The sequence below is a fragment of the Podarcis gaigeae genome, assembly GCF_964106915.1.
Source record: "Podarcis gaigeae genome assembly, chromosome: 3".
NCBI lineage: Eukaryota > Metazoa > Chordata > Lepidosauria > Squamata > Lacertidae > Podarcis > Podarcis gaigeae.
The window spans coordinates 70,818,937-70,831,337 of record NC_139680.1 but is presented as its reverse complement, the minus strand read 5'-3'; the positions used below and the strand labels follow the sequence as shown (position 1 = coordinate 70,831,337).

The window sequence follows — 12,401 nt, the reverse complement described above, 5'->3', positions numbered from 1 at the left end:
AAATAATTTAAATTAATTTTTTTCCTCACGTGCACTGATGATAGTCATTGTTTGGATGGGGGGCTTTTATCCATTTCCACAGTCACACAATCAATCAATCACTAGCTGAACTGGGCTCCACACAGTCACAAAAACAAATGAACTGAAAAAGCCTCAAAAACAAAAATGCAAAATAAATAGCAAAAACAAAAGTGCCAAACTTAATCTGTTATGGAAGTCAGTTTGACTTCCGAAATGTTCCAAAACCAAAAGACTTACTTCCGGGTTTTCGGCGTTTGAGAATCAAGTTGTTTGAGAACCAAGGTTCCACTGTATAAGAGAACAAGGGAGGCATTTGTGGTGAGTTCCGGCACCTCTTTTTCTAGAAAAATAGCTCTGGCTGTGGTCCATATCCATGATTTGGAAAGGAGACTTGGTTGTTCTCCTCTGAGCCTTTTCAAACTCTACAATATTCTTTTTCAGATGAGATGACCAGAACTGTACATAGTAATCCAAATGTGGTTACAAACCATAGAGTTGTATAATGGCATTTTGATATCAGAAGTTTTATTTCCTCTTTCTTTCTAAAGCCCTTACAGACGATCTAGACTGTGGCACTGAGTGCCAACTTCCTCCTCTGCACTTGCAGAACTGAGCAGGGAGGAAGATGAGGACAAAACTAGAATTAGTTGACTCTGATGTCACTAGTCAGGTTCCACCTCAATGGCCCCCACCCAACACCAGCCCTGGGATTGCTGCTATAGAAGCATTCTGGGAAAGGGAAACCTAACACATTGATAAGGCTGCACGATGCTTATGGTTATTAGTAAGGGAGAAATTCAGTTTGGTTTGCATTTTAATACAAAGCTACCTGGTTTGCACTTCCAAGAACAATAGACAAACCAAATCATAGTTATCCTGCAAAATGTGCACTTCTCTTAATTTTTGTAGTGCAATTCTTCAACCAGATAATGTGTATAAAAATACTTAGAAGAAAATGTGCGTGTATGTAAAAATTACATACTGTATGAATTGCATTGTGGTGTGGGAAACTGCTTGCAAAAGTGTGTGTATTGGGTAAAATTGCATGCAAAAATGTGTACATTAAGCAGAAATGTGCACTAAAAATGCTTGCAAAAACTTGTGAGGGCTTTTTTAAAATTTGCAAAATTCTGAAGGAATGTTGCAAACTGAGTTTATGAGTGGGGGAAAATGAGAAACAGAGAGAAACTGCAATTAACGGATGTGTCCACCGCATCTATGGTTGAATGGGCAGCTACAGAAGCCCAATCTGTTTTGTTTTGAACCCAGTTCTTATGCAACAGCATTTTGCTTAACATTTCCTAATTTTAACTCTGAAACAGCTGGCCCTACCTTGAGCATGTTCAATAATCTGTCTGTATGGTGCCACTGTTTTGCTGGTAGAAACAGGTACAGCTACCGTTCCATTGTGCCTGAAGCTAACTTCAGGCAAATTTCTGCTCTTTGTAAATCTTTCCCACACTGTGAGTTTCAGCAGAGCAGCTGCAAAAGAGCTGCTCAGAACTCCCTTGCTTTGGACTCGTGTCTTATTTACAGACACGGATACTTCAAAGAACTGACAGCCTCACCTGACCGAACTGTCAGGTCAAAACGAACAACCTGCCAGTTCAGTAGCTTGGACTTTAGAAAGGTTGCCCATCCCCTTCCCAATAGCCCTTTATAAATATTTTACCGAAGTTACTGGCACTCGCAGAACTTCAAAGGAATTGTCTTACAATTAGCTACATCTTTTCTCTCACAGGTCCTATGTCAGTGAGAGGTTTGCCCAAGAAAGAAGCAATAGATCTTATCTTTAAGCAGCGTTTAATCATCATAACCTACCTAAACTTTACGTGAGAGGTTTCCCTCCAGGTACCATGAAGGGTGTTAGGCAATGTGGTTTGTGCAGCAGCAGGGAAACAAAGGAGGGGAGGAAGGCAGGAGCATTTCGTTTCAAAAGCATACATCTGTGTTGTCATTGCGGGCACTTTCCTGGCTCCGCTTGCCAAAACAAAAGACAGCAAACCAAGAAAAAGAAGAAAGTGGTATTGCATGGACAGGCGGAGTCCCCAGATCCCAGGCGCCCCCCCCCCCATCATATGGAATAACGACTCAAGACAACGTGCTATGGGATTAAATTGGCCACAACTTTATTAAATTTCAGATGTGGGTAGACCTTGGCTCAGGCATTGGGCATTATCCCTCCCCAGTCCCCAGCCAGGGACCTAGGGAACATCAGGGTGGGGGGATGGGCCGGCTCTGGAGAACATATGTTCAAGCAGAGATAGCCACCCCCTTTTACGCTGCCGCCGCAGGGGAGAGCAATGACGACCTCTCAGCATACGGTCAAAGCCTCCCTTCAGAAACCCCTTTAACGGGGAACCCTGGTATCACCGCTGCAAAGAGGAAGATGGACTAAAGGATTCTGCCCAAGGCCTGATACCGCCAAAGTTGTGATGTTTTGCTACGGGAAAGGCAAAACCTGCCAATGCAGGGGAATTCCTTTCCGGCCCTTTAACAGCAACCTTGACATAGCGGCGCCCGCATACCTGTGAAGAAAAGTTAACCTGCAAAATAAGACATTAATTGAGGGTGGGTAGGGTGGGAGAAGCTCTGGAGCCAAGTGAGGTTTCCCAGGTAAGATCCTCCCTCTATTGTGTGGGCAGGTAATCCCTCCCCTACCTGGCCTGGTCTCCTTGGCAATGCATCCCCCAGGTGGGATTGGACAACTGACTGGGGTACGCGGAGACCTCCAGGTATCCCACCTGAGGGAAGGCAAAGCCAAGCCTATGTTGATGGAGCCGCTCCAGATCCAGGGGCTGCATGCATCCATGCAAAGGGCACCCCCCGTTTTATGCGGGGAGCAGTCATTTTCATTAACTGTACCAAAAAAATGTGCTGTGGTGTTACTTATGGTAACAATGTTGGCCCATTCATAGATGGATAGATATAGATAAACACCCTGTGATGTGGAAATTGTTTCCCTTTGGCATGAGTCCATGTGTGAATTAAATGAGCAGCTCAGTACATTTTGTTGCCTGAGGTAAAGGAGAAGATGAAACTTCCCTCAAGCACATAGGCAAAACCAGCCTGACTGGTTGTTGAATCCTACTCCAGTATTGCTGCAAGCACAGTATCTTCCACTGCACGTGACGGTGGCAGGCTAGATACAGGGCACAGCTCTGTCCCCTCCCCCACACCTCAGCATCTGCCACCTGAGGCAGCTGCTTTACTCTGCCTCATTGTAGGGCCAGCCCTGGAATTAGACAATGGGGACAGTTGCACAAGTCTATGTTATTTGAGTGGCACCCTTCCAAACGTATGGGGAAAGATTTGCTCAGCCAAAATTCTAGCTGGTTAGTGACTCTTGTCTCCTTGCTTTTATTCTGGCTTGTTCTTATAATTATTGTATCTTGTTGTTATAATTATTGTATTTTTAACCATTTTTAAACTGCTGGTCTATGACCATAAATAAACTGATTGATTGATCTGCTCATGCAACTGTATGGTGTATACAAACTGTCCTCATGGGCATGGGATCACTCACAGAGCTCTTAGATTTCTGTGTGTGTGTGTGTGCACGTGTGTGTGTGTGAGAGAGAGAGAGAGAGAGAGAGAGAGAGAGAGAGGGAGGGAGGAGGGGGAGAGAAAGGCCCCTAATCTGCTTTTTCCTTGACTTAAGCATACAGTAGTACCTTGGTTCTCAAACAGAATCCATTCCGGAAGTCCGTTCAACTTCTGAAAACGTTCAAAAACCAAGGCACAACTTCTTGCACTCAATCAGAAGCCATGGACACTGCATTGGACCTTCGGCTTTCCAAAAAAGTTCACAAACACTTCCGGGTTTGCAGAGTTCGGGAGCCAAAACGTTCAAGTCACAAGGCGTTTGAAAACCAAGGTACAACTGTGTATGATTGAGGTAGGCTTCCCCTGGGAGTCACTGGAGTTAAGCCCCTCCTGCCCCATCCATAAAACGTGCCTCCGTATTTGAGACACTTTTGTGAAGCCTGGGTCACAATCTGTGAGGTCCTTGAACAAGCTTTTGCAAATCCCAGTTTGTCAGGCTCATTTCCCCCATCATTAAAATGGAGCCTAAGAAAAAAACAGCCAGCCTGAGATTTGAGAATAGGAAGGGATGGATATCTACATCGGATTGGAAGTGTTCACAAGGAAACATAAGAACATAAGAAGAGTCTGCTGGTTCAGGCCAGTCTAGTCCAGCATCTTTTCTCACAATGGCCATGTAGTAAAGTAGGAATATTTAGAAAATTATTCTTTGGCCAAGCAAAAGAGAGTGAGGCCTTGTGGGAGTTTCATCAGCCACAAGGACCCTGGGAAAGGAATTGTGTATCTTTAAAATTCTAGACAACTGACTCCTCAGCTGAAAGGTTTATTAGAACCCAGGATGTCTTGATTAATGAAGGATCTAACACCTGAGTTCAATGATGTAAACATCCCCCCTCCCAGTGTTGTTATCTGCCCTTGAATTGCCTGGGAATGTGTCTCTGGCGGAAGGGAGGAAACCCTTTGATTTAAAAGTTTGAATTCCAAATTGGCCCAGCTGTCAAGAGGTAAATTGATAGACTAGCAAGCCGATCATTGGTGCATTCAAAAAATAATTTGAGTTTATGATTGGCTTGAAAGTTACGACGCAGGTTGCGAATTGGAAATAAAAGATCAGAGAATCCTCTGCTCTTGGCCTCTCTGCCTTTGCCCTGCAAATCGCAAAGATGCCCGGCTCTATGGTTCCAGCTTAATAGGCCGCTATTCATCTTTTGAAATGGAGATCTTCGATCGTCTTCTACTTGCAGAGGCTTAAAGAACATCAACTATCCTATCTTTGTGTTAGAGTTGTAAGTATGTAATCTTAGTTAGTCTATGTAGCTTTGTTGTTTTCTTACCTGTAACGTTCTAAAAGATGTGCCTGCTATTTTAGCATGTTTCTTATGTTATTTTAAAATAAACATTTTAAAGATGAAACTGTTTTAGTTGTGTGCCTTTCCAAAAGGGAATAGCTAAGTCCTAGCCTTACGCTTGGTTACGCTATACCGTAGAACTTCTGCCTGCAAGTCTGTGGATACAGCTTGTAGAGAAGGGGACAGCCAGGCTAATGGGTCACGGCCTTCTCCCTGGGTTGTGATTCTGGATCCCCTGGATCAGAGGGAGTGGTGGCAGCCCTACCGGGTTTTGTTTGTTCTGTTTTGCAAAAACGTATGTTCGTCCGCCAACCCTGTCCTGGGCGTCCTGGTCTGGCCGGAGAGCAGAGACAGGAGAAGGGAGGGGCAAGAGGTTGGGGACGAGCATTACTACAGGCCAGCCTGTGGGAAACCCTGTGGGACCTGAGCATGAGAACATTCTCCCTTCCTGCAATTTCCACCAGCTGGTCTTCAGAAGCATTCCTGTCTCTGACCATGGAAGCAGAATAGCCATCACAGGTAGTAGCCATTGTTAGCCTTATCTTCCATGAATCTACAGTCTGTATACAAATGCCAAGACCACACAGACTCATTAGAGTGAAGCAACTGAAATGTTTCCCATGTTCCCAAATGCAAAATTGCGCTTCCCGACTCTCTGTGGAGCACATCTCAGTTACCTGCTGGATTTGTGGGAGTGGTAATTTCCCAATAAGCGAAGATTGCTGCTGATCCTAATTGCATCAAACGCAGGTTTCCTTTGGCATTTTGCGCAAGAGCAACAGGCAATGTGGATGAATTAATGCAAACATACCAGATGGCTCCTGATTTACTAGAGCTCTGGTGAGGCAGCTTTTGAAACGGTCTGCTTACAAAACTGTCTGTGGAAACGGCAGAGGATTTATAGTGCTTTCAATATGATACTTTATCACCCCAATGGACATTTTTTTGTAAGGAGACTATATCCAGCCAACATCAGTAGGGATGTCTGGTGAAGAATAAGCAAGACAATCATGGAATTGGGTGGTTGTTGTTTTGGGGTTTTTTTCCAGAAAAGGGCATTTTATGAGGTTTCTAGATTAAATTGTGAATTCATCTATATTACTTGAGCAATGGCCATTTCATAGCTATCTGATGGCCTCCTACAAAATATACTGTATCATCAAGTGGGGGTGGGGATTCTTCTTCCTTCTTCCCAGTAGCCCTTTTATCATTGCTTGGTCTTCCTGGACAGATAGATCCAGGGGCCGCCACTGTGGGCAGGCAGCTGAATCGAACAAGTGCAGGTTAGACCTTTTCACTCCCCAAAGTGAAGTAACTGGGCAAGATGTAATTAGATTGCTCTGTTGTCCCAACCCCATGACAACCCCACTTCGGGGGTCTGAGGGTCTTTTGCATGGCAGTGAAGCCACAATCCCTTTGCCACACAAAAGGCTTCAGGGAATACCATGACCAGGAGACCCCATTTCAACATTAGAATTATGCCATTCCTATTTTGATGCATTTTTAATCTTTGTTGGAAGCCACCCAGAGTTGTTGTTGTTGTTGTTGTTGTTGTTGTTGTTATTATATTCAAGGGTCTCTCCCTGCTTCTAAGAGGCTCAGCAATTGTGGCATCCCTGTAGTTTCGCCGCATTGTTCATTCTTTCTTCATAAATGAACTCTGAACTCCTAGTTCCAAATCTCTCAACTTTGTCTGCATATTTCTTAATAGGCAGACATTTTTCAGAACTTAACGTTCTTGATTTAAATGAAAAGTGGGTGGGTGCCCAGTTCACATGGCAGCTATATAGCACTGGAAGGAAATAAACTGTGGCTCTAAATATCAAGCCAGTGAATAAAATTTGCTATGAGTCAGGATTTATTTCACATTTAATTGGTGCATAGTAAATTATATGAACTCGGGACACCCTATAAATGACTAAGTGATTAGTCTAGTTTCTGCTACACCTCCCAATTTAATATGCACAATTTTAATTAATGGGATGTTTTCCTTTCTTCGTTCCAAGACATTAGGAAAGATAAATAAAACCAAGACTTCTAGTGTCTGCGACACCCCACTTGGGTGCCTCCCCAGGACTCAATAGATCACAACAAATTGTTGCCATCTATTTATCCTTCTTCCAGCCATGTGACTCTGTTTGTAACCAGGTCATTAAGAATGAATATCTGAAGTAAGAGGCATTCTTTCAAATACCTCACTAATAGCAAAAATTGTCCTGCATTTTACTCCTGTCTTCCCAATCTACTGATTTCCCAACTTTTTTCAAAGAAGGCAATGTTGTCTACTATAATTCCTTTTATAATGCTATGTTTTCATCATTTTTCCCCATTAACTTTAGACAGCATCCCTAATTCTTTATGTGCCTCTGACCCATAAAAGAATGTTTTAGAATCTGCCACAGACAGGAGCAGTGGGGAGTGATGCTGGGAGTTGTAGCTCATCATCTGGAGGGCACCAGGTTGAGGTAAAGCTGAAAGCCCTGGTTATCGTTTTGGTGATGTTTCTTTCTTCTGATGTGCAAAGTAAGAGGGAGAAAGGTAAGCAAGGAAAGTGTGTGGGATTCATTCCAGCTCCATTCTTTTAGCACACACCCAGGCTAGGATCCTAAATCTATTTACAAGTTGACAAGTCACACTAAACTCGTTTCAATCTTACCTCTGAGCAGACCTGTGTAGGAACAGGCTGTAAGACCAAACTCTCCTTCTCAGAACACTCAGATTCAAACTGAACCTTACAGAGGAGATCCATAAATGGACCTGGGTCTCTCTTTTGCTAAGAGCAGGATTTGGACTAGGCTATGGCGCTGTGTGTTAAACCACAGAGCCTAGGACTTGCTGATCAGAAGGTTGGTGGTTCGAATCCCCGCAACGGGGTGAGCTCCCGTTGCTTGGTCCCTGCTCCTGCCAACCTAGCAGTTAGAAAGCATGTCAAAGTACAAGTAGATAAATAGGTACCGCTCTAGTGGGAAGGTAAACGGCATTTCCGTGCGCTGCTCTGGTTTGCCAGAAGCGGCTTAGTCATGCTGGCCATATGACCCAGAAGCTGTACGCCGGCTCCCTCAGCCAATAAAGCGAGATGAGCACCGCAACCCCAGAGTCGGTCACGACTGGACCTAATGGTCAGGGGTCCTATGGTATGGCAAGAGGATGGAGTGGTCATGCATTCTAATTCACAGTCCTCAATATGAAGGGCTGACAGAGGACAGTCTTATGTCTGAAGCGTTTAAAGTCTACAGTGGTACCTTGGGTTACAGTTGCTTCAGGTTACAGACTCTGCTAACCCAGAAATAGTACCTCGGGTTAAGAACTTTGCTTCAGGATGAGAACAGAAATCGTGTGGTGGCAGTGAAGCGGCAGCGGGAGGCCCCATTAGCTAAAGTGTTAAGAACAGTTTCAGGTTAAGCACAGACCTCCAGAACGAATTAAGTTCTTAACTCGAGGTACCACTGTAGTTGAGAGAGAAAGCCTCCCAAGAAGAGAAAGCAGGGACCTTGAAGTTGCTCTGGACAGGAGACTCAGCAGGCACACAGGTCACTTGGTCACAGTCTTCCCTACTGTGATGAAATCTGTTGTAATGCTATTTTTTTAAAAATTAGTACATTAGCACCTATAGATATATAAATTAGCATATGCAAATTTTATGACAATCCGTGTTTCCATTCCCCCACAGTGTGTGTGTGTTGCACTTCCATATTTTTGGCAATGTGTAACTGGTTGAACCCATTTCCTCCTATGCCCATTCCCAATACAACACTCTCACCACCACCTGCAGTTGCTGTTAGCTGCAGGGGAAAGGGGGATTTGCATCGAGGTATGGAAGAAAGGATTAAATCCCCTCTGCGTCATGTCCCTGAACCAAACTGATGGAACCTGCTTTCCAGACAAGCAAAATGTGGCAGGATATCCGATCAAGTATCTCCTTTGTAACATGTAACTTGGACCTCATCTGCAGAACAGCAGGTCCTTTCTGCCTGTGGCTTAACATTGCAAGCAGCCTGTTCACAAACTGGAAATAGATTGTTGGCAACAGCATTGTTTTTTAACTTATTTGTGTTTGTTGGCCAAAAGGGTAAATCCAGATTAAACAGGGAGGAAGGTGGCCTGGCATTTGGATGCCAATGTGGCGTTGTGTGGCTGCTGTGAAAACCTTGCACGCACGAGCAGCACCAATCTCACAATAAACACCCATCAGGAGCCACAGCTGGTTGCCCCTGTCTGGTGTATGAAGCATTCTGTTGCTCCACAGACAGAAAAGATGCAAGTGTAGTATGAAGACACTCACTTGGGAACAGCTCCACTGTAGTTCCATGAGAAGCCCAAGCCTGGACATGTTTTCTTAGCCAGAAATCACACTAGGGCCATAGCTCAGTGCCAGAGCATCCACTTTGCATGCAGAAGGTCTCAAATTCAATTCCCAGCATCTGCAAGTAGGGCTAGGAGTGTCCCTAGCCTGAACCCTAGAGAGCCACTCCCATTCAATGTAGACCAGACTGAGCTAGCAGACTATTGGTCCATCTAGCTCAGTCTTGTCTACCAATATAAAGGATATGTTCCTAAGTAAGTGGAGCATTACAGCCATACAACACAATCCTGTGCATTTTTCCTCAGAGGTAAGTCCCACTATATTTGATGGGACCTTCTCCGAAGTAAGTAGACAAGGATTGCAGCCATACTCTGGGAAAAGTTGGTGCTGAGAAAAGATGTCTATACAAAACTGAGAGGGACGGGAAAAGCCCAAAGCGCCCATGGAACACCTCAAAGGGACTCAGCACAGTCAAATGTAAGCAGACTTCACACACTTCATAATTCTGCTTGTGAGAGCCGCACAGCAAATAAGAAGTGCTACTAAAATTGATGCTTCTCTCTTTCAGGGGAGGTTTCAGAAACAAGGTGCTTTTGCCATTTGAATGGAGAAATCCACGTTTGCGCATAAAATATAGGTGGTGTGCATTTTATACTCCCTAAGAGGAAAATAAAGGCATCTCTTATTGGTGACTGGAGTTAATAGGAATTGATAAATTGCATTCCGTCCCAACGGGCAGGAAATCTCAAAAGTTTTAGATTTCTATTGTCAGAGAAATTACTTCTGCAATTCCACCAGCAGGAGTGAATTTAACTGTGGTGTGTGCAAGGGGGGGGCGGAACAGCAGCGTTAATCTTATCAGAGTGTGACAAAAATCAGAAAATTCACAGCTTTGTGACTGCAATGTATGACTGCTCAAGTTCCAAGGGCCCTGTTTAGAAAATTCTAATTTATGAATGCCACCTGCATATTTTTGCAGTGCCGACTTGAAAGTTCAGGCTTCTTCGGATGTTGTGAGGCTGTTCTTCAAGCTTCCTCAGCTGCATCGCCTGGAGAAACCGAGGGGAGAGCGGAGAGAGGATTACGGTTTGAGCTCCACGGGGCCCGTTTCACACTCCCCCAAGCATGTCCCTTTTGCTCAGGGATATGCGAGCGCATTCCGCAGTTAGTTAAAATACTGCACTGCATATGAATCTACTTACTGAAGTCTGAAGTTACTTTTTAGGACCATGTACATTAATAAAAGATTAGGTGGTTTTAAGCAGAGTGTAATGCCTTGAAGAATGCATTTCCAAAGAGAAAGAAAGAAAGAAAGAAAGAAAGAAAGAAAGAAAGAAAGAAAGAGAAAGAAAGAAAGAAAGATTTGCCCTTGTTTTAATACCCAACCTTAAGGATCCATGCAAGGCAGGGAGAGGCAGGTCCAGTGGGAAAGATCCCAATTCCTCTTCCTTCACCCAATTCTACATGTGATAGTTGGGTGAAACAGACTTGGGGTGGCAGATAATGTGCTGTACAAATAATGAAAGTAAAATAGTTTTCATTGCAAAAGACTCATGAAATATTCTTCAAATTCAAAATGCGTGTTTCATGACAATTCACTATTCAGTTTAGACTGAGGCCCAAATGCCACAATTGTGTCCCTTATATGGATTATAGCTTTTCCCTGCCTGCCTGCCCGCCCGCCCCCCAAAGAAGAGGAGTGAAATCCTGGTTGGCTCTTTGACTTCCCCACATCTTCAACTAGAATGTCAGGTGCCCCCTCAAAAAAAAAATTGAGAAAGTGATTGCCTTGTTTCTGAGCCTATCCGAAGTCAACCCCAGCTTCCATCCACAGTTGGCAATTAGGGTTCATTTGCAGGCTTCCCAGATATATAAAAATGCATAGTGACATGTTGATTGAAATCAGGTTTATGCTGCTTTCACAGTTCACTGTATTCAAGAGTGATTCACCACCATCAAAATTATGACAATCAAATATTAAAATATAATATCCAGGAAAAATTTACACCTTCACCAGATGGCAACTTTGTGGCCAAGGAAAATTTATCCTGGCTGAAGAATAAATTTTTGTGTGGGCAGCTGTTGAAGACAAGGACTGTGATAGGTTTTCAATTCGCTTTGATCCTTGACGCTCTTGCCAGCCTCAAGACCCCAGTGTGAGTTCCCATGGACATGTGAAGCTCTCATCTGGGAGTTGTTAAGTTAGTAATCTATAGGTAAACTCTTCCATTATCTGCCGAGACAGGTGAGTGCCCACAGTAAGTAGGTAAACTGGAAATTCTTCTGACGTAAATCTTACCCAAGCTAATGAAGAACTGCAATGCTTGCCTCTTTGAGACCTCCCAAAGAATGCTGGGGCCAAGCCCTAATAGCTGCATCAGCATCTCTGCTCCATAGATATACTCCTCTAAGCGTTCCATAGAAAACCTACTTGCACATTTCTTGAGAGCTTCCACTTTTATATTAGTAAACACCACCTGAAAGAACTTTACTGTATTGTGCACTTGTGTAATTAGCATTTTACTTTGACGACTGGTGGTTGGGAAAGTTTTTTAGGCTGCCATTGTGGGTACTGTGCTAAAGCCTAGCGTGCTTCCTAATTAATCAAGCCCAGATAAAAGCACTTGCATGTCAACAGCGGGGATGGGTGGGGGGAGCTTAAATGCCGCGGAGAGAAAAGTCCAGCAAATGTATACATAGAGCATACACACAGCAGAGAAGACAAAGAGTTCTTGTCAAACACAAAATAAATGTAGCCCATAGAGACCCTGCAAGCGAATGCTGGACCACAATAGCAAGCATGATACCCATCTAATCGTGTATGGAGGAATGCTGCTGCCAAATTTTCTCTGTAGCCACAAGATACCATTTTATTTTCTGGTCCATCTAGCTCTGATGTTGCAGAGGATAATTAGTCCCAAGCCTTGCAACACAATTTATCTTACACTGGGGATATTCTGCCATGTTCCACTTCATGTATAGTTTGCTAACATGGGGGGGGGGGGTGCTAAAAAAAACAAATTGCCAGAAGAAAAAGGACATGCTTGGGATCTTCAAGTGATTCTCTTTCTGAAAGTATAGGAACTGCTTTGGATCAATGGGGCAGAAGTCACCCTGTCTCAACGTCCATTAAATGAAAGAGAAATAAATCTGTCAGTCTCTTCAGCTTTACTTTTCCAGTA

The 12,401-nt window shown here is 43.8% G+C and overlaps 1 protein-coding gene across 1 annotated transcript in view; it reads right to left on the bottom strand.

The window, feature by feature from the left end:
- LOC310841587 (uncharacterized protein) overlaps positions 1-12,401 on the bottom strand; it is a 96,025-nt gene that overhangs the window by 29,260 nt on the left and 54,364 nt on the right. The window contains exons 3-4 of the mRNA XM_083732899.1: positions 10,606-10,727; positions 10,183-10,268 (exon numbers count right to left, since the gene is read on the bottom strand). Of these exons, the coding sequence (XP_083589025.1) occupies positions 10,183-10,265 (83 nt within the window). The 5' untranslated portion in view covers positions 10,266-10,268; positions 10,606-10,727. The remainder of the gene's footprint in view (positions 1-10,182; positions 10,269-10,605; positions 10,728-12,401) is intronic.